The 18,406-nt window shown below is 40.0% G+C and overlaps 7 protein-coding genes across 7 annotated transcripts; 1 reads left to right on the forward strand and 6 right to left on the reverse strand.

Moving 5' to 3' along the window:
* Positions 1-1,232: 1,232 nt before the first annotated feature.
* FA14DRAFT_186445 (uncharacterized protein) lies at positions 1,233-1,999 on the reverse strand. Its single transcript, XM_025501520.1, has one exon. The coding sequence runs from the start codon at positions 1,946-1,948 to the stop codon at positions 1,322-1,324; it is 627 nt and encodes a 208-aa protein (XP_025351665.1). The 5' UTR covers positions 1,949-1,999; the 3' UTR covers positions 1,233-1,321.
* Positions 2,000-5,501: 3,502 nt separating this feature from the next.
* Positions 5,502-5,960, reverse strand: FA14DRAFT_182790 (uncharacterized protein; the record flags this gene model as incomplete). Its single annotated transcript, XM_025501250.1, has 1 exon — positions 5,502-5,960. One exon carries the CDS (start codon positions 5,958-5,960, stop codon positions 5,502-5,504), a length of 459 nt encoding a protein of 152 aa, XP_025351666.1.
* A 1,234-nt stretch (positions 5,961-7,194) lies between these two features.
* Positions 7,195-8,808, forward strand: FA14DRAFT_186447 (uncharacterized protein; the record flags this gene model as incomplete). Its single annotated transcript, XM_025501521.1, has 3 exons — positions 7,195-7,225; positions 7,261-8,342; positions 8,401-8,808. 3 exons carry the CDS (start codon positions 7,195-7,197, stop codon positions 8,806-8,808), a joined length of 1,521 nt encoding a protein of 506 aa, XP_025351667.1.
* Positions 8,809-9,430: 622 nt separating this feature from the next.
* FA14DRAFT_115010 (uncharacterized protein) lies at positions 9,431-10,069 on the reverse strand (the record flags this gene model as incomplete). Its single annotated transcript, XM_025496087.1, has 1 exon — positions 9,431-10,069. A coding segment is annotated over one exon (639 nt), but the record flags the coding sequence as incomplete, so codon positions are not given.
* Positions 10,070-10,155: 86 nt separating this feature from the next.
* On the reverse strand, positions 10,156-10,594 carry FA14DRAFT_186451 (uncharacterized protein; the record flags this gene model as incomplete). The annotated part of the gene is made up of 1 exon (XM_025501522.1): positions 10,156-10,594. A coding segment is annotated over exon 1 (174 nt), but the record flags the coding sequence as incomplete, so codon positions are not given.
* A 2,095-nt stretch (positions 10,595-12,689) lies between these two features.
* On the reverse strand, positions 12,690-13,436 carry FA14DRAFT_128306 (P-loop containing nucleoside triphosphate hydrolase protein; the record flags this gene model as incomplete). Its single annotated transcript, XM_025496846.1, has 1 exon — positions 12,690-13,436. The coding sequence occupies one exon, from the start codon at positions 13,434-13,436 to the stop codon at positions 12,690-12,692; it is 747 nt and encodes a 248-aa protein (XP_025351670.1).
* Positions 13,437-15,026: 1,590 nt separating this feature from the next.
* FA14DRAFT_162778 (uncharacterized protein) lies at positions 15,027-16,363 on the reverse strand. The gene is made up of 2 exons (XM_025499756.1): positions 15,986-16,363; positions 15,027-15,929 (listed from the first exon to the last, which is right to left on the reverse strand). Exons 1-2 carry the CDS (start codon positions 16,214-16,216, stop codon positions 15,291-15,293), a joined length of 870 nt encoding a protein of 289 aa, XP_025351671.1. The 5' UTR covers positions 16,217-16,363; the 3' UTR covers positions 15,027-15,290.
* Between the last annotated feature and the right edge of the window lie 2,043 nt (positions 16,364-18,406).

The following is an 18,406-nucleotide window of genomic DNA, read 5'->3' on the forward strand; positions in this document are numbered from 1 at the left end:
AAACTCACCCCAATTTTAAAGTAGAAGTTCGTGAAAATTTGAAGCACTGTTGTGCAAGCCGCCACGACAAGAAACATCCAAACAACCGAGATCTTTTTGGACGAAGCGGGACGGTTGCGGTCGCCAATGCATCTTTTAAGATGAAACGCTCAGCCTATGTGGTAAAAAATAAGGAAATAGTGACTGAAGCTTGTGAAAGGATCTTGTGGACGAAGTGTGTTTCCAAATCCGAAGCAGAAGCGAACTATCTCTTCGTTATATCATGAAGTATCATGCGATTTTGTGTGTGAACAACAAAGAATGCGCTGAGTAATATTGAGAAGATTTGAAAGCATGGAGCTTGAGGTTTCCGCCTTCGTCTTATGAAAAGCGATAGTTTGTGCGCTTTATAGTCGCTGTACCTGTCAGGTGATCACATGTCGACCTATGCTTACAAAACGCATAGTGTTGCAAATAAACTGCCGGCAGTCATCTTTCAATTGCGTTCTCGCCGGCGAAAGAGTGGAACGTCATGCTTGCAGGTCAAGATCTCTTCTTACTGTGCTTGTTCCGCATTTCTATCTTCTCTCTGACATCGAAGCTTCTAAAGTACTGATCCCGGTGGAAAGCTGTGTTTAGGACTAGTGCTGCGGAAACAGTGATACGATCGGCAGCATACATCTATACGTGTACGTATGTACCTGCGTACCTGCAGGTGAGAATGCGGAGTCGATGACCCACAAATTGGCTTCCTGTTCGGTCGGAAAGAAGCACAATTTGTTCAAGAAGAGTATGCGTGCGGTATCGCAATTACCGTTCTGATCTATGGTCGACAAAGGCAGCTAATTTTTCATTGATTTCCGTGCCTTTGCTTTAAAGGTCGTAAATATGGTCAGAGTACCTATTAGTATCTGAGCTTGCATTTGTTCTACCCACATTTTTCCTGCGTTTGCTTCTCACACCCTTTTATTTACATAATTCTGTAATTCCGACATTTTCACTCTTTTGATATAAATACAGAGATGCAAAAACGATGAAACAGATCGCAAACGCAAAAATGAGTTGTGTCTTTCCCATCGGATTCCCTATTAAATTTACTAAACGCAAAGAGTAGAAAATGGAAATCACAAAAGGTCCAGACAGACACCTGCTAAAAAACATTTTGATAAAGAGCTGTAAATACACTAGGACAGCCCCTTCGTGAAAAAAGCGCATTCGAAGAGAGGCTTTGATTGATCGATAATCTGCAATGATGTATTTCTCGTCGATAATGTTTCGCTGAAGGCCAAACCTTAGTTAAAATACCAAGTGATGCTTCTGCCATTCCTATACTGCTAATGCTTTATTGAGCAAGTAATTCATCTTCTGTTTCTTTACTTGCCATATGTACCGCTAAACCAAAAGAAGCAACCATTTGACAACAGCCGATTGGTGGCCAATGTGTAGAAGCGATCGGCAACAATCTCAGTTGATAGGTCGGACCGAAATTGCATGAGAGAAAACTGTGTTTGAATAAAGCATCTGTATCCATTTGAATAAGATGTAAGATCGCATTGGATGATTGTACAATCGTTTCCACGCTAGATGCAATCGATCCAGTCGTTGTTCCCAGAGCAGATGGAGTTGCTTGGATCAAATCACTAATGTTTTCTCGTTTGAAGCTGCATGAAGCAAGACCCAATGTGAAATCTTCAAACCAGAACAAACGATGTAAATGTACGCGACCGGCGTACAGCATCATCAACCAATCAAACAAGATCGACTGCCTTCTATTGCTCTTCCAATCTATTCTTCCTGCTGTTCCAGCCTGCATGGCAAATAAAAGCATCCCTTGTGCTTCAGCAATTATATTAGCTTGAATATTATCGGCAGACCACAGCCTTCCTTCATCCCTAGATTCACCAAAGATGGTAAATGTGCCCGCCAACAAGGATACGCTTCGTACACGAAGGTCCCAGATAGATTGCATTTTTTATCTTCTTTTGCTCTTCCTGGAAAATTTACAGTGGTTTTAAGACATAAGACATCCATTATGCTACCAATTACGAAAAGCTCCCACCATATTTTTCTTGCAAATTCCGCCTTTTCTATATCATTTGACAATGCACTGTATTCTTGACTGTCCAAATTATACAAGTTTAACGCCAATGCTGCTGTACGAGACTGTTCGACATATCTTTGCAAAGAACTGGAATGATTCATTGCATATGCGATGTAGATCATTAAGGGCAAAGCTGATAAATGCACGATTCTCTTATGTCGATCAGGTGAAAACATCAAAGATTCCATAAACTGCTCGCATCAATCTTTTGCGTTGCATCTTTTCGCATCATTGTACATGTCCAGCTTTCGTGCCCTTCGTAAAGTTCATTTCCAAGTGTGGCAGCTGTATACAATAAGGCATCACAGTATTGCGCCTGCTTCATCAGCTCCTCCTTGCAGTCAAAGAGTGGCAATGTAAGACCGACACCAGAGAAGAAACGTGATATACCTTGTTGCAAGATGTCATTTATCGATATTGTAGAAGCAAGGCTTTCTTGACAGGCGAAGCATCATGTATCCATTTTTGTATTTCTGCCATTTTGTGAGCGGGTGAATGCATTTGTTGTGATCCAGTCGAAAAAAAAAATGCTGATTAATCATGTAATATGAAATCGCTATCGAAGGGATTAAAGATCATCCTCATCGAATCATCGGAGAAAAGTATGCAATCTAGTGTTGAATCATCTTGGCTTAGGCTGGTGTCGTCTTCATTATCACTACTTTTTTGTTGGTGTTGACTATCTGGCGATAATTTTCGCTTTTTGATCGGACGTCCATTACGTTGGCAAGGTTTCCACATGCATTCTAGGTGTAGTCTAGCACATCGTGAACAATCCGTCTCAGCAGGAATCTCGGTCGAAGTATCTGCAATTTTTGATCTGGTAGCAATCATGCTTGGTATAGGTCCATCACATTTACATTACCAGCAGTGCTACATGAAATATCTCCGCGGATTCTCTTTTGGCATGTGACTTTACAATTATCTTGGCTTCTTCCACCTTTTTCAGATACAATTAGCCGTCAAAGCGTAGAACACTGAATGTGGTGTGTTGCTTCTTGAAAGCGTATAGAACTTGCCCAAAGGTACGTCTTATAGATTCGTTTCCGATGCTACACGGGGATTTCATCCATCGAAGTCACGCACACAATAGTTTCCTTTCTCCTCCTCATTGAACGATGTGCTAATGCTCATACCGTAATCTTGCTCTTCTCCCTCCACTGCGGTAAAGCTGAGCATGTCCACAGATGTTTGAAAAACTTTAATTTGGATCAATGTCAACGAAATGACAGCTACAGATGACGTTGCTCACACTTGGTGACTCTGTGGGAGGACTCTTTATCGCTCACAATCAATCGTAAGGATAGATGCTCACGCGTGTCAAACTGTAGAGTAGTATCCCTTCGAAAGAAACCGAGAAAAGGCTAAAAAGGACATGCAGGGAAACATTGTGACTACACGCTTCTCAGATTACCTGATCGGATCTTGGAACAAAAAATCAGCCAAAAGTTCCTGTCGGCTACATGTCTTATACATATCCATCCAAATTTGCCTTCCCCTGTAAAAGAAGGATTCCCTCAACTCTGCGGCCCTGCACCTGAAATGCAGCAACACACACGCACACCAACACCAATCTGCGCCATCTCTATGATAAGAAATGCAGCAACACACACGCACACCAACACCAATCTGCGCCATCTCTATGATAAGACCTGTGAGTAGTTCTCGCGGCTCGCGCGGGGTGATACGACATGTCGGATAATCCACACGCTTAGACAACTTGTTGATCACGATGGGCTTGCGTCGAAAGAGAAGGGAAAAAAATAGATTTTTAGACCGAATTCAAAGTTTACTTAACAATCCAGTTTATCTATTGTTTTGTTTCATTGCTCCAGGCAACGAAATAATGCGGACTAGCTTTAAGCTCCGGAATAGCTCCGGAATCTTCATTTGGGTTTTAATGTATGTGTAGACTACAAGCCACAGAAGGAAACCTCAAAGTGGTCAAATCTTTATCGCAATAAGAAGGTAAGATTGCAAACCGACAATGGACAGTACGTCATATCGAATCTTCTAAAACCGCTACAAATTCTTTTGTTTCTAGATGCTCTGTTATCTTTCCCCCGTCTTCCAGCGCAGCGTGAAGAACGGTCTTGACGCTGCGCTTTTGCTCTTGCTTATCTCTTTGTAGGTTTTAGGGCTCTTACTCTGCTTTGATCGATAAAGACATTTGATAGAAGCGCACGCAACAGAATGATTTCAAGATGTCAATTTACATTCCTTCCAAATCAAAACCTCGGCGATTTTTAATGGAAAGAAAAGTAAAAGACTTAAAAGAAAGAAGCAGGCGTTCATAATTCAGATAAATAAAATGAGCATCAGTCGCAAATATTGAGACGTTTCGATATTGAACTCAATAAATTGTTATTTCGAATTTACCTTTTGCCAAGAATTTGGCTCAGCGCTTCATGTTATCTATTACATGTTCGTCAGTATGATATCTTTCTGTCTTCAAGCCTTATGGCAAGATGTTTTTGGTTTGTTAAGATCCGACATGGCCAATGCATTCCCTACGATACAATCTATGAGCGAACTATGCTAATGAGAGATCGATAGGTGGGACAACCTGTTCTTATGTAAGAAATGATTTATTTTGGTGAACTTTTTCTTCCAACACAATCACAAACCAGTTTCATAGCAAAATGCAAGCTGAAAATCAAATTTCATCGCAAACTGAGTAAAGATTTATTTCAGAAGAAGAATAAAATGGAGGAAATCTCGAAGAAGCAACATCAGAAGAACGTTTGATACATTTCACCTGGGCTTGGTTTGTTGTTCCAATGAGTACTGGTAGTTTTGCGTCACTTCTTGGTCTTACAGCCATATCAATTTAAAAATTTACGTACGATTGGTAAGGTTGTTTTTATATGGAATTTGGTTTTATGCATTATGATCACTTTACTTCTTCTTCAACGTTTTTTACATTGTAGAGGCTTATTTACAAGATCGATCAGAAATCCGGGTGAAAGTTTGTTTATACTAACTTCTTTACTTACAATTGCAACGATAAAAATGTGTACCCAAATTTATGGAGTACCATCAACTGGTGATTGGTTAAAGATTGTTTTACAAGTTATATTTTAGATTTAAACTATCATGGCTTTTACGCTTTCCATTGTTCTATATTGACATTTATTTACAGCTAAACAATTTTTGATGGAAAGTATGTTACCAACTTGGTTTTTACCAGTCTTTCTTTCAATGCTTGTTGGCACGATTGCTGGTCCAATTTGTCAAACTCAAACGCCAACAAGTGCAATGAAAATTGTAGTGGCTCGCTTGGCTTTTCAAGGTCTTGGTTTTTGGTCTATAACGCCATTGTCTGGTATATTTATGACCCGGCTATTGCAGTGTGGTCTGCCATTGCCAAGTATGCGTCCCGGTAAGTTCTGTTTGTTATATGTATTGTCAATCTATCTTCTTACTGACTTCTCATGTTGTTATATCCAGGAATGTTTGTTGCTGCTGGACCTCCATCATTTACTGCTATCAAATGGGAATTATTACCATTTTCGACAGGTTTAAAGGAGTGTACCGTAACACTGTTGCTGCGTTGTCCAGCAGCTTCCATTATGCAAAAGACCCGAACCGCGATTTGACTGCCTTGTTCCTTCATCTCACGAATGCAAAGCATGCCACTCTGAACGAGACTGTCAATCTTATCGTAAAAGAATTCGTCAACATCGATCAGCGACGGCTTAATCGGATGATCAAGGGTTGCAGCAATATTTAAGAAGCCATTTATTTCTGCTCTTTTAGAAGTAGCAGCATGCGGAGAGCGCCAAAGTGAAGTATTTGTAGAAGGCTCGGTGAAAGGGTATTTTGAAGTAAACATGTTATCCATCAGTAAAGCATCTGTAGAGCCTAAAGGGTCTCCCATGTTCTTGCTCGCAAAGGTGACACGAAATGCGCTAAAGATCTGGTTGGAGTATCTTGTAGACGAGAAGATGCAGGATCCAGATTTAATGATCTTAAGGCTGTCATTTAGTAAAATAAAACAAGTTTCTGTCAGTCACCTGTAGTGGTGCATCATCATCGATAACAACTCACAAGATGCAACTGAGATTCAACATATCACAAGCACTGTGAAAACTTGCTCGTCGTAAATGTCTTGGGGCGGAAGAGGAAGTGAGAAAAGGTAGAAAGACAACAGAACCAATGTACCCGCAAGCGGTCCTCCACTCAATGTAGGGTTGTATCACATCCGTTGTCATTTTTGATAGATCCAACAAAGTCGTCGGACTGGCAACGCCAAAACGTTTGAAAATAAGCAGAAGACCATAAATCATCTCCCTATCTAGTGTAAGAGCGTATTCATCAATGACATGCATATGTTGTTCGATGCTATCCATAAAGGCAAGTAGTCCACTGGCCGAGAAGCATCGTGTCCGATTAGCAACGTGGTGATACTTTTCTTTTAAAATGACTGAGAGAAATCACGCTAGTTTGAAACAGCACAAACAAATAACAATTAGAGGGCTCGCCGTCTCTTTCTTCAGCGTTGAGTTTGTCTTTTTCGGATATAAAAGTATAGGCACACTCTATCCGCAACCGGCTAATTTCTCTTGTCTTGACGGCGGCAGGGGCGCTGAGAAAATTTTTAGCGTGAAAATGATGGACTAGCGTTAAAATGATGGACCAGCGTTAAAATGAAGACTAAGAAGTCATGAGGTCTAATGATGGGCATAAAAAAGATATCTTTTCAACGTAAACCCCACTTACCGAACAAATTATAAAAACACGGCAAACTTTCTATTCTTTTTATTATTCATATCATCTGATGACATTCTATTCATTTATAAAAAATAAATGGCTAAACTTTACTGAATTCACTGAAGCAATTTCAGAAGAAGCCAGTGCAAGAAAGTTAGAAGCGAAAATGACAAAAGAACAACAAAAACGAAGAACTGAGTTGGTAAATTCGATTCACTTAGCAGCCTCTCGAGCTCATTTTTCGAATGATTAAACGGTCGTCAAACATTCATTCAAAGATAAGTTTTTAATCGAACCTGAGTTATATCAGTACTCACGTAATCGAGGTACCATCTATTTAGCAAAATGAGATTCAGGACGTATACGGATCATATTTTCAGAAGGAATAGGCAATCAAGCGCATGCAAAACGAGAAGAGATTATTGGAGGTATGTAAGTAAGACAACAAACCTGGATGTGTTCATCAGCATCGGTTGAATTACGGGATGAAGGGGAAGAATTTATAATTGTTGAACGAGCACGAAAGCGAGGCTACAATATGAGTATCATCATCACAATGACTGTACTTATCTTTTTGAGTTCTTTACAGGCTGTCACTACTGCCAACATACTAATTAAAAAAAGGATTGACCATAAACCCAACATCATCGATACTTCTCACCATATCGACAGACACGTTCAATTGTTTTCAATGTCTTCAAACATCAAATCAGAACATTTACATGACATTTCTATTCCTCGTCATCAGGCAAAAGGAATGTGGCTACCTTCGCATCCTATCACGCATTTGATACGCAAGCATGCCAATTCTGTGACAAAGACAAAGATCCCTGACCGAAAAGATGTTGATAAAACAACAAATTCAAGTCTCAAAGCATGGATCCAAAGTCCCGCTACATTTTCTGGTTCGCTTTCAGATAATCTTGCTATTCTCACTAAACACGGTTACGATATTGAGCCACTATTAGAAGACGTCAAGTTCATGACTTTAAAGAGTAGTAGTGAAACAAATGATGTAACATATGACATGAATGAAAAACGACTTGCTCCTCTTTTAGTTAAAGCCCTTTTGGTTGGAGCAAATGTCATTCTTGGTGGCTTGATTGACCTTGGCTGTACAGTTGGAGCGCAATCACTTGGTTTTACGGAAACTGCCAAGTACTTATGCATTGGTGCAGCTTTCCTGTTTGCCAGTTTAGGATCATGGGGATCGCTTTATACCCGTGCAAGACTGGTTCAAGCAGCTGCTAATCCTGTAAGTCAAAATGCAGCAGAAATTGCTATGGGGAGTATTTCTGTTGCTCAAGGAACGCTAGGAGGACGTGGTTCGAATAATCGTTTGTGGTTCGAAGATAATTTAGTATTCTTTCAAGAAGCATATGAAAAGTCTTTAATGATCGATGATGAAATGCTGAATGAACGGGATAAGCATTATGATAAAAATATCGGTCAATCATTATCTGCATGGGATATAATCATAAGCCATATTTATCCAATTCAACTTGTCATTCATCCTGGCTTCAATCCTTCTTTTTGGTATGAGAGTGATGTCGATAGAATGAGACATCATGGTTTCGTTTCATTGCGTAATAGTCCAAGCGAAACAGATTTTTGGCAATCATTTCACTTTTGGTTGGAATTTGCAAATCAAATCAAATTCTACCCTTCAACTTCGTCAATGCGAATCAACTGATGCGGAAATTGATTATAACGAAGATCCATCTGAAACTTATTGCGAACAAGGTCAATCGGTTGTTCCAGAAGGCGTTTATATGTCTTACGAATTATTAAACACATCCGAAGAACAGGATGATAGTGCGCATTTACGATTAGGTAATGATTCGTATGCATTCGAGAAAGCTAAACTGGACGGTATGCTTGCTTATTTAGGAGGTACTTCAGCCGTATGCGAAGGTATTCAATATAACGATCAAAGAATGGCATACAGTGTCATGCAAGTAGCCTACGCCAGCGACCCTGTGGCTGGCTTTGATGCTTGCGAGAATAATCAATAGCGCATGGTGAACAATTGTACTCAATCTAATCTAGTTACTTCTCTATTCATTATCATTCAGTAACGTTTACGATCTTGGATTCATGCATAATCGTGCTCTTTATTTCAATCTTGGACCATTTTCACATCATTCAATTTTCTCGATCCTTGCACCTTTAGCTTATCGAACCATGTACAGACGGTTGGCATTTTGCCAAAAAGATGGGAATGTCTGGACGTCATGAAGGAATGAATCCAGAAGAATAATTAACGGACGATGAAGTGAAAAGAGATGATGCACATTTTCTGGCAAAGTGATTCCCTTATTTGCATTGCATTTCATGATTCCTTTTCTTTATTGTATCACTCACTTATACTATCGCCTGATACCCTTTCGCAATATCACAAAGTTTACAGTATGATTGAACGATTAATTAAATTGCAAGACGCAATGAAAAGTTATTGTACAATGTGGGATATGATTACTAATGATGCACAACAAGCTCTTTGCTTGCTTCTGCATCTTCATATCCTCCAAGTTTTTTCTTTCGTGCATGGCGTAAACGACGAAAAGATGCAAAGGCAAAATAAATGCCAAAAGAAAACAAGAAGAAAATGACAAGGAGAGAGAGAGAATGTTTCTTAATACTTTCAATTTGTTGACCAACACGTAAAATTGCTTTTGCATCACCTTTATGCCAACTACTTGCACCGAGATGTTCGAAAAGAGGAGTTTTAACGTGACCATTTAATTTATTGGCTTGGTCCATTATTGTTAAAGAAGGTTGATCGCCGTACAGCCTATGCATTGTACTTAAAAAGTGACAACCTGTCGAAAACATATTTGTTATATAAGGTGAATTAAACGAATTTCGATTAAAAGTGATTAAATATTCTTCAACGTGAGACCAAAAAGGATGATCGGGTATTGAAGGGATGAAAGCGTTATTGACTCCGCTTGGTTTTGCAGGAGGAGTTAAAAAACTTTCATTTCGTAAACCGTCCAGAGGTGTTCTACAACCTAAATCTAAATCTAAATAAATTCCACCAAATTTATGCAAAACCAAATAACGTAAAACGTTTGAACGTTGGATTTCAAGTGGATAATTTATATATGTTTCGAATAAATTTGGAAATTGTGTATTAACAAACTTTCCTGATTCTTCATCTTCCCAAAGTTTAAATTGCCAATCAGGATGTAAATCTATACAACTCTTTCTTGCTTCTATCCATTTTGGTTGCATTTTCAAATTTCCTAATTTAACTTGATGAATAATTTTTGGAAATCTTTGTTCATTTAAAATTTTGAAAAGAGATTCTTTGCTTCTTGATTGTATGCCCTCTGGAGTTATAACGATTGTATGTGTATTAGCCATGTGTGGAGACCAAGCTGTGTACTTTTACCCATTGCCGCCAGTAGAAGTAGCAGACCAATTAGAAATACCAATGTTTCATTAATAAGTGGAGCTACACTAAACACAGTAGAGTAATCGAAGTTTCCCACTGTAAATAGAAGAGCAAAGAATGCTACTGAAAGATTCATATCTCCTACGGGGCTGACAACAAGTGTTTGATAGCACTTTTATTATTTGCTTGAATTCGTTTAAACCAGAAATTAATAAGTAGATAAGAAAAAATACCAATTCCTTCCTAACCTACAAACATGATAAGACAATTTTCTCCTGTTACAAGAATTAGCAAGAGGAAAGTATATATAGACAGATAGAGAAGAATCGTTGATGATGCGGATCTACACTCATAAAGTCAATCGAAAATACATGTACAAGAACAGAAACAAGAACAGAAACTTTAGTACCGGAAGTAGCTTTAATACTGTCCGGTTATCAAATAGAAAATCCCATGAAACATCCATGATTTCAAAATCCATCCAGCTTCCTAGATAGATACATACTGAAAACCCAATTAGAGCTACTTCATAAAAGGCGACAATATATAGAACAGTCACCGGCCGTCACCATGCTGCCTTTCGTATGGCTCAACAGGCAAAATGGCGCTCATGTATTTCTGGCAATTCCTGTTCTGCGAACCTCCTCGATTTATGTGAAGTACGAAGCCATATCCAAATCTAAAACAAACTTCCTCCAACATTTTTACTCCATGAAATTCGAAAGTACAAATCAAATCCTTTGAATTGATCTTAAACTTCTTCGAAATAGTGTAACTTCATTTGTTATCTAGTGGTTTTATCTCTTTTTATGTACTCGATAATCTGCATCCTTAATTTTTTCGATAATTTTTTTTTTTGTAAGCCCATAGTCTCCTGATAGATCCCGGGGTATTTGTACAGCGACTCCATCTATGCTTGTGTGTATGGGGTGTGTGCTTATATATTAATAGTCATCAGATGAAGAGAGCAGATTATAAAATGAACGCACACGAATTCCGTGAGTCCAATATCGTCTTTGGGGGTATCGATATTGGCATAATCATCAAGCGCCTTTACAACAAACTAATTGGCCCTGGTGCACCGGGCATGGATCCAGCAGTGGTCACAAGAGTAATCGTCTGAGATCCGCCCCATAAGACGGGATACTAGCTTCATTGAGTCGTCCTTGCGCTATTAGCGCACTGTCGGCTATCGCATTTCAGCATGTATGGGAATTCGCGATCCATTTTGTCATCACAGATATGATCCACCACACTCTCAAAAGTCACTCTCATAACGTTGGCTTCAGCTTCAATCATGTGGTAAAAATGAGTGCCAGACGAAAAATTTCCCAGTACATCTCTTGCACTACACTGAACTTGTTTATTTCTAATTGTTCGATGAAATACTTGCGACCGAGGAAATGCATTCCCAACCGCCTTCAACCCCCCTTTGCTCGTCACGCACTGGTCGCCTGCTTTTGCAAAGACAACGTGTCTGTAACGCGCTTAATTCTGCCTAGGGAAGCGATGCTAGATCTGTATGTTCGTCTAGACGCAAAGTGCGGCAAATTGCGAAATTCCAGGTGAGCGTCGATTGGGCAATAATGATCAATAGCATATGATTAGTTGCAATTTTTAAAACCTAGCACACATAACTATTGAACGGACAAAGCAAAGAAGTTTCAGGCAGGGGAAAGTTTTGGGGAGATTCCACCAACACTTTTCAAGCAATTTATTCAAAATTTGTCGCTGCCGGAAGATGTGACTTCGTCATCACCTCGGATACGCTAAGAGTTTTGTCGATAGCACTTGAGGAACGTGGAAAGTCGTTGGAATTTCATCCAAAAATTAAGGCTTCAATACAGCTACCTAAAACAAACATTTAGTCATACTTTCCACCTTTTATGATCAGAGGGCCAGCCAAGCAAGTCAGCATTCTTTGATTTTTTCATTTATTTTTTTTGCTCCATTGACGCTTCTCTGGTATCTTGTCCACTTCTTTTGTGTATCCAGCCGATATTCCCTATTACATTGTAGGCGTTTGACTAGATGTAAATATGTCTGATTAGAGGGAGGCGTGACAAGCAAATACACTTTAGTAATCGCTGCTTTGACATGAAAGATTGCCATCCCGGGAGACAAACCTTCATTTTTTTATGCATTGGTCGTTCACTTGCTTTTCAATCCTTCTACCTCTTTATCGTCCGTGTAAGTTGCTTAATGTTTAATGTACATCAGAAAGTAAACTTTTCAGTCTGAACGCCAGCTTTTTTCATTTCATTCTACCTTCCATGCTTTTTGTCACGAATTTATACCTACAGGGAGGACTTGTTTTTGCATTTCTTTAGCTTTCTCAATGAACTGTTGGCGCGAGATATTTAGAGCATTTGTGCTTGCATTGGTATCATGGCTGGAAAGATTTGATGCTTTCTCTAACAAAATAGCTAGGAAAAGTTCCTTCATAAAAGCAAACGTCCACCCAGTCGTAAGCTCTGCGAGCTCTGTGGTGAAATCTTAGAAGTCTTCTTCATTGACGCGGATCTGCGCGAACCCTATCTTGTTCTTCAACCAGTGTGAGAAAAATTCTTTGCGAAGATTTTGATTGGGGAGATCAAATGTGTATTTGGTGTCAAAGCGGGAAGGACGCTGCAGGATAGCTGCATCTAGCTTACTAACATCGTTCGCGGTCGCTACAACCAATACACCGTCGTTCGATTCAATTCCATCCAACTGATTCAAAAGCTTTGTTCGCGTCTCATCTGTCGCAAGGGTTTCGATGTCTTCCAAGACCAACATACAAGGGGCTTCGCTTCTCGCTTTCTGAAATATAGCGGTCAAGCCATACTCTGGGCCAGCACGTGTCTTTGCGGTCTGTACGTAAAGCGTGGGGATGCCTATCTCGGCACATGTTTTGGCTAAGATTTTGATTGACCCAGTCTTGCCGTTTCCCGGTGGACCTAGCAGCAGTATTCCGCGTTTCCATGGCACTGCTAAAGATTCGTACAGCGATTGACACTTAAAGAAGGCGACTGTGTCGCGACGAAGATCTTTCAGAATAGAGTCGGATAAGATCAAGTCTTCTGCTTTTGCGCTTTGTACTGCTTTGAAAAATGCTTTATCTTTCCTCCAACCTCCTTTTACTCCATTAAAAACCCAGAATTCATCGTGCAGCTGACTTGCCCACTTGTGAACTTCAGCTACTAGCGTCTTCCCTTTTCTTTCGTCGTCTTGCCAGGTGAAAATGAAGATCCTATTTTCCATGCCAGAAGGCAATTGGTAAGTAAAGATGTGGAGTTCGAAATCACAATCGTCAAAAGTGAACGTCAGACAGCCGTTCTGAAGCTCTTCTTCTACATCGCTAGCCGTAATGTGTGCATGGTCGCCACGGCCAGTAATAACACTATGGCCGCCCGTCTGAATAAAAAAATTTGGCTTGACTTCCCTGGGCAATACCTTCGCATGGCAATGGTTCTGCTTGTCCAACAAAATATTATCTATTGAGATCTCACGTGCTTTAAGGAAGTCTATAATGGGAAAGTTTCCACCGCAAGTATTATCGCGAACCGCAAGAATTTCTTGTGGATGTTCTGAATCGCACAAAGCACTCCATAGCTTGAAAGATGGTGCTTGAGGTAAATCAAAAAGATCTGCTAGAATATTCTTTTTATGAAGCATGGTAAATGAGTGGAAAATGATGATTGCGGGCAAATTAGACGGCAATTGGAGGTTGCTTTTATAGTTTCACAGCTCACTGCAGCACAATAGTAACTGTTTCAGAGATCACCGCACAGCACCCTGCTACTCTATGGAAAGAATTGTCTAGTGCATAGAGAGTCTCATCTCGAAAATAGAATGGTTTTAAAATCAAGATTTTCTATCCCGAAATTAGAAAGCTGAGTCATAGTTTTACTTATTTGGCAGACAATAATGATATGCTGAGTCGCAATTCAATCTCAATATTTGTCATTAGGAGCTGAGCATGTTTTTAAGACTTGCCTGCATTTGCCAGGCAAAATGAAGATGCTAAGTACGCAAGTCTCAAAAAGTAAAAACAGCCTCATAAACTCGATTGGAAGGGCTCCAATTTCATTCCGAGGCATGTGAGCAAATGCATTTGGCTAGACTTTCCTTCTGTTACATTTTCCGGATTAGCACTGACGTCATGTGTCGGGATATTCCCTCTTTTGCTTGTAAATATGAGGCGAGACTACGGCGTACTTCTATTTCAATGCTGAGCAACGCTCAGCATTGTTGAATCGATTGGAAAAAGTAAGGTTATTCTACTTCTTCTATTTCTCCTCATGTATGCACAACCACGTCTACTGATTCTATACCTTCAGTACCAGAAGAGTGGAACCACAAAGGTACTGAAGGTGGAACCACAAAGCTGGAAAAGAGTGGAAATAAACGCTTGTAGTGATCTTTTGCCCAAATTTCATCATCTCGGGAAGGGCGCTTTGTTTTACAGAGGCGCTAGCGGAAATCCAAGGTTGCCGGAAGGGCCCAACACCAGAGGCATAGTAAAAGCTAAAAGGTCATCAGTACTAAAATCTTTTAGGCAAAGCACGGTCGCGACACCTTCAAGCACGGGTCTCTGATACGTAAAATAAACTGTTTTCGCAACACTATGAAAAAGCATCAAAAAGTTCCAATGACTTCCACGCAAAATCATTTGAGTTCTACCCAGATAAAGCTGATGAAATGAAATGTAATCAAATAGGATTGTGCAAAGGAAATTATGAGATCCTAAAATTGTTATAAGCTAGCCCGGAGAACTCCGAAAGTCATCTCGCAGACATCAACATTTCGCAGACATCGATACATTTCGATACCGCGCGCGAGTTTGCTGGGATACAAATCTGAGCAAGCTACGTAGGATTCTAGACCAGCATCACCATAATCAATGACAACAGGCATTTGAAACCAGTGACAAAATGTCATTTTTTTGGAAGAATGACTTCATCAATTAGAGAGAGTAGGGACAGAGAAGATTTTCCATGGAGAAAGAGACTATGAGAGACAGTAAAATGTAGACGAAAACGCTAAACTTACTCCTTCAGGGAAAGTTGAAACATGCAACACCACGAAAAAGTGCGCGAGCGAACTAGAAGCAAATCAAGGTCTGTTGATGTTCATCTTGGAAAGTTCATCTTTACAATATATCCCCAATAGGGAAAGCGACTCCATAGATATTTTGTCCATTCTTTTGACGGTCAAATCTTCGCATTCGGCTAATGTTTCTACTCCAATGAGGGACCCCATATGAAAAAATTTTCTCGCCCTTTCAAGCCGCTTCAGTATGGAGTACTCATTGGATCGCTTACAGAGCTTGAGCAAGTGTGCTTGGACAATAGGATATGCCTCACGATGAAATGTCTTTGACGTCACTGGAGCATCAAGAGTCGGCAGGAGCTCGAAAATCCATCGAGCATATGCTTGACCCAGGTGAAAGTACGCAAGTCTTACCTTCTCGCGAGCCTGAGAAAAGTCAATTTCTGCCTTTGATAGCTTCTCCAAATGCAGCTTGACAAGTTCACCTGCACTTTTTTCTTGCCCTTCTTCTAGTCGCAGGGGTCTATCAGCCTCTCCAGTGCTTCTTGCATTTCCTGTCTTTATTAACTTCGTCAGCATCTCAAGAAGTTTGAATGCTCTAATTTTTTCTGCTTCTTTAGATGAAGTTGACATGGGATCTGCAAGTGCTGTCCGCTTACGTTTTCTGGGATTCGCATTTTTTTCTACAGACCTGACACAAATCTACGAAGAGGCAGTCAGATCGCTTGTCTGCTCTGTTTTCCTTCACCAATACTCACCTCGTAAGAAACACCTTGGTACTGGATAATAATGGCGGGAATCTGATGCAGTTTCAGGAGGTCTCCTTGGATTAGTGCCTCACAGAATGCGCGATACATCAATGCCACTTTGTTCGGTGTGTGTAACCCATCTGCTGCTTGAACATACGCAGCAACAGATGTCACGAGATTTTCTATCCCACTGGTTTGATAAAGTGCTTCTTGTCTAGGAAGGTAGACGCGCGTGGTCATACTGAAAAGGATCTGGTTGGAGGAGATGATGGTAATTTAGGTTCACCGATCAAGCAGGGTGCTTTGAACAGAATTCCCTTTTATATCGCGAATTTATATGTGAGTGCGTTGCTGTGGAACTGAACTATACTTCGCAATCAAAAATGGAGAGTGCGGCACAAAGGAATATCAAGCCCCGATGTTTTTGCACAAAGGGATATTAAAGAAAAAAAAATGGCGTTTTGTGTTTCCTCAGCTTGTATTGTCCAAAAGCAATACCCTTTCCGAAACAAAGGGAGAGTATTGTACACCCAAGGGAATGGTGAACCCGCGCTTAGCGTGTCAGTTCAATCGCTGCTCAGTGAGGCATTTAGTTCTATTCGTTTCAATTTTGGTTGCATAGACAAAGGGAGCCAGCCGTGAGAAATTACGAAAAGTCTGTACAGAGTCATAGACTTGAGAGTTGGCAACGATTGTACTGAGTTTTACAAACATTTTACATTTGCCAAAATTAGACATGTCGATAGCTAAGCTGAGCACCGTTTTGATAGTTTCACTGCCTTTAAAAGTCAGTTCGTACGGAATGACGGCACTTTTGCTTTCTAATTACAACTTTTGGACCCCGATGAAGAGTGTAATGGAGATCAGTGCAACTTCAAGATGCCCGTGTACAACTTCATGCCCATTATGAGGATCTGATACATCTACTGCCAAATTACGCGTAGCAGAAAATTTTACGGATCCAACATAAATCTAATCTTTCTGTCCATCCAGGATCTAATCATGTCACACCTATCAAAACTCTAATCAAACAAGCGCCGATACTTTTCGCTACACAATATGTGACAAAAAGTAAAGCAGATGTTGGAATTCATAAACTATAAAAAGACCCTGCTTTGAATTAGACAAATTTTGATGTAAAAAACAGAATCCCTGCTCAAATGGACAGTAAAAAGTTTTGTCTCATTTCTTGCATAGGCGAGGGTGCTTTTGGGATAGTGTACCAAGCAATCAACCTCCAGACAAATAATGTGAGTAATCTTTCACACTGAAGGTTTCTTTCTGTCTCATTTTCTTTCCAATCTTTAGAAAGTTGCAGTCAAATGCATCAAAACAAATCAAGCACTTGGTGCTCTGGAAAGTATGAAAAAGGAAGCAAACATTCACTCAAAGCTAGAACATGTGAATATTGTCGCATTTAAGAGTTTTGTACTCCAGAAAAACTTTTTACAATTGGAGTTAGAATTATGCGAGCAAGGCACTTTATGTGATTTTCTCTTTTGCAAACAAAATATGTGAGTGATGTAGTGATAAAAATAATTGGGCCAATTGAATTGAGGCTTTTTTCTTTTGATTAAGCGATCCTACCATTAAGAACAATATTTGCGCCCAACTTTGTTCGGCTGTCCACTTTCTTCATGAAGGCGTTTTAGCAGATGACGCTGTGATTCATCGGGACATCAAATTAGAGAATGGTGAGGAAAAAATCTTCCAGCGTATTATACGCAGCCTCATTGACCCTCTTTTCTTTCATGCAGTTCTACTCACGCGGGGAATGCAGATAAAACTCGGTGATTTTGGACTTGCTATCTCAAAGCCCCGTGATAATGTTGGCAGATGGGGAATAGCTGGAGTGAGTCTAATATGGATTTTCAGAACCGATAGTTTATTGTGGTTGACAATTATTCTTTTCCCCTCCCCGATGTAACTTTCTAGACAAAAGATTATATGTCGCCTGTGCGTATCTTTCCGAGTCTTTCTAATATTGCCCATCACTCTTATTTTTTCTTTCAAAAATTCCAGGAGTTGATTCGTGGTCTCAAGTATGGAAAAAAAACAGACTTGTGGTCACTTGGTATCTTACTTTACGAGATCTGGACGTGGCGGTAAGCATTTTCAGAGAGACTTTGAATACAAGGGAAAATCTCACCTTTTTGTTTTTACAATTTTACAGTGTTTTTCAATGGTCTGAAGGCACATCACTTGAAAGATCGATTGCCATTATGCTTTCTCAGCCTTTGAGCAAAGATGTAACTCAGGTGCTGGCGCTATTTCTGCAAATAGACGTGAGTATGAGAATTATGTTTTCACGCTTCACGCTTTCTGCTTACATTCTACCTATTCTCCTTCATCGAAAAGCCTATTTCACGACGCGAGGCAAGTACGCCCTTGGCATTTTCATGGATGTTGGAAGCTTTGATGAACAATCAT

This window comes from Meira miltonrushii (genome assembly GCF_003144205.1).
Source record: "Meira miltonrushii strain MCA 3882 unplaced genomic scaffold FA14scaffold_9, whole genome shotgun sequence".
In the NCBI taxonomy this organism is placed as follows: Eukaryota; Fungi; Basidiomycota; class Exobasidiomycetes; order Exobasidiales; family Brachybasidiaceae; genus Meira; species Meira miltonrushii.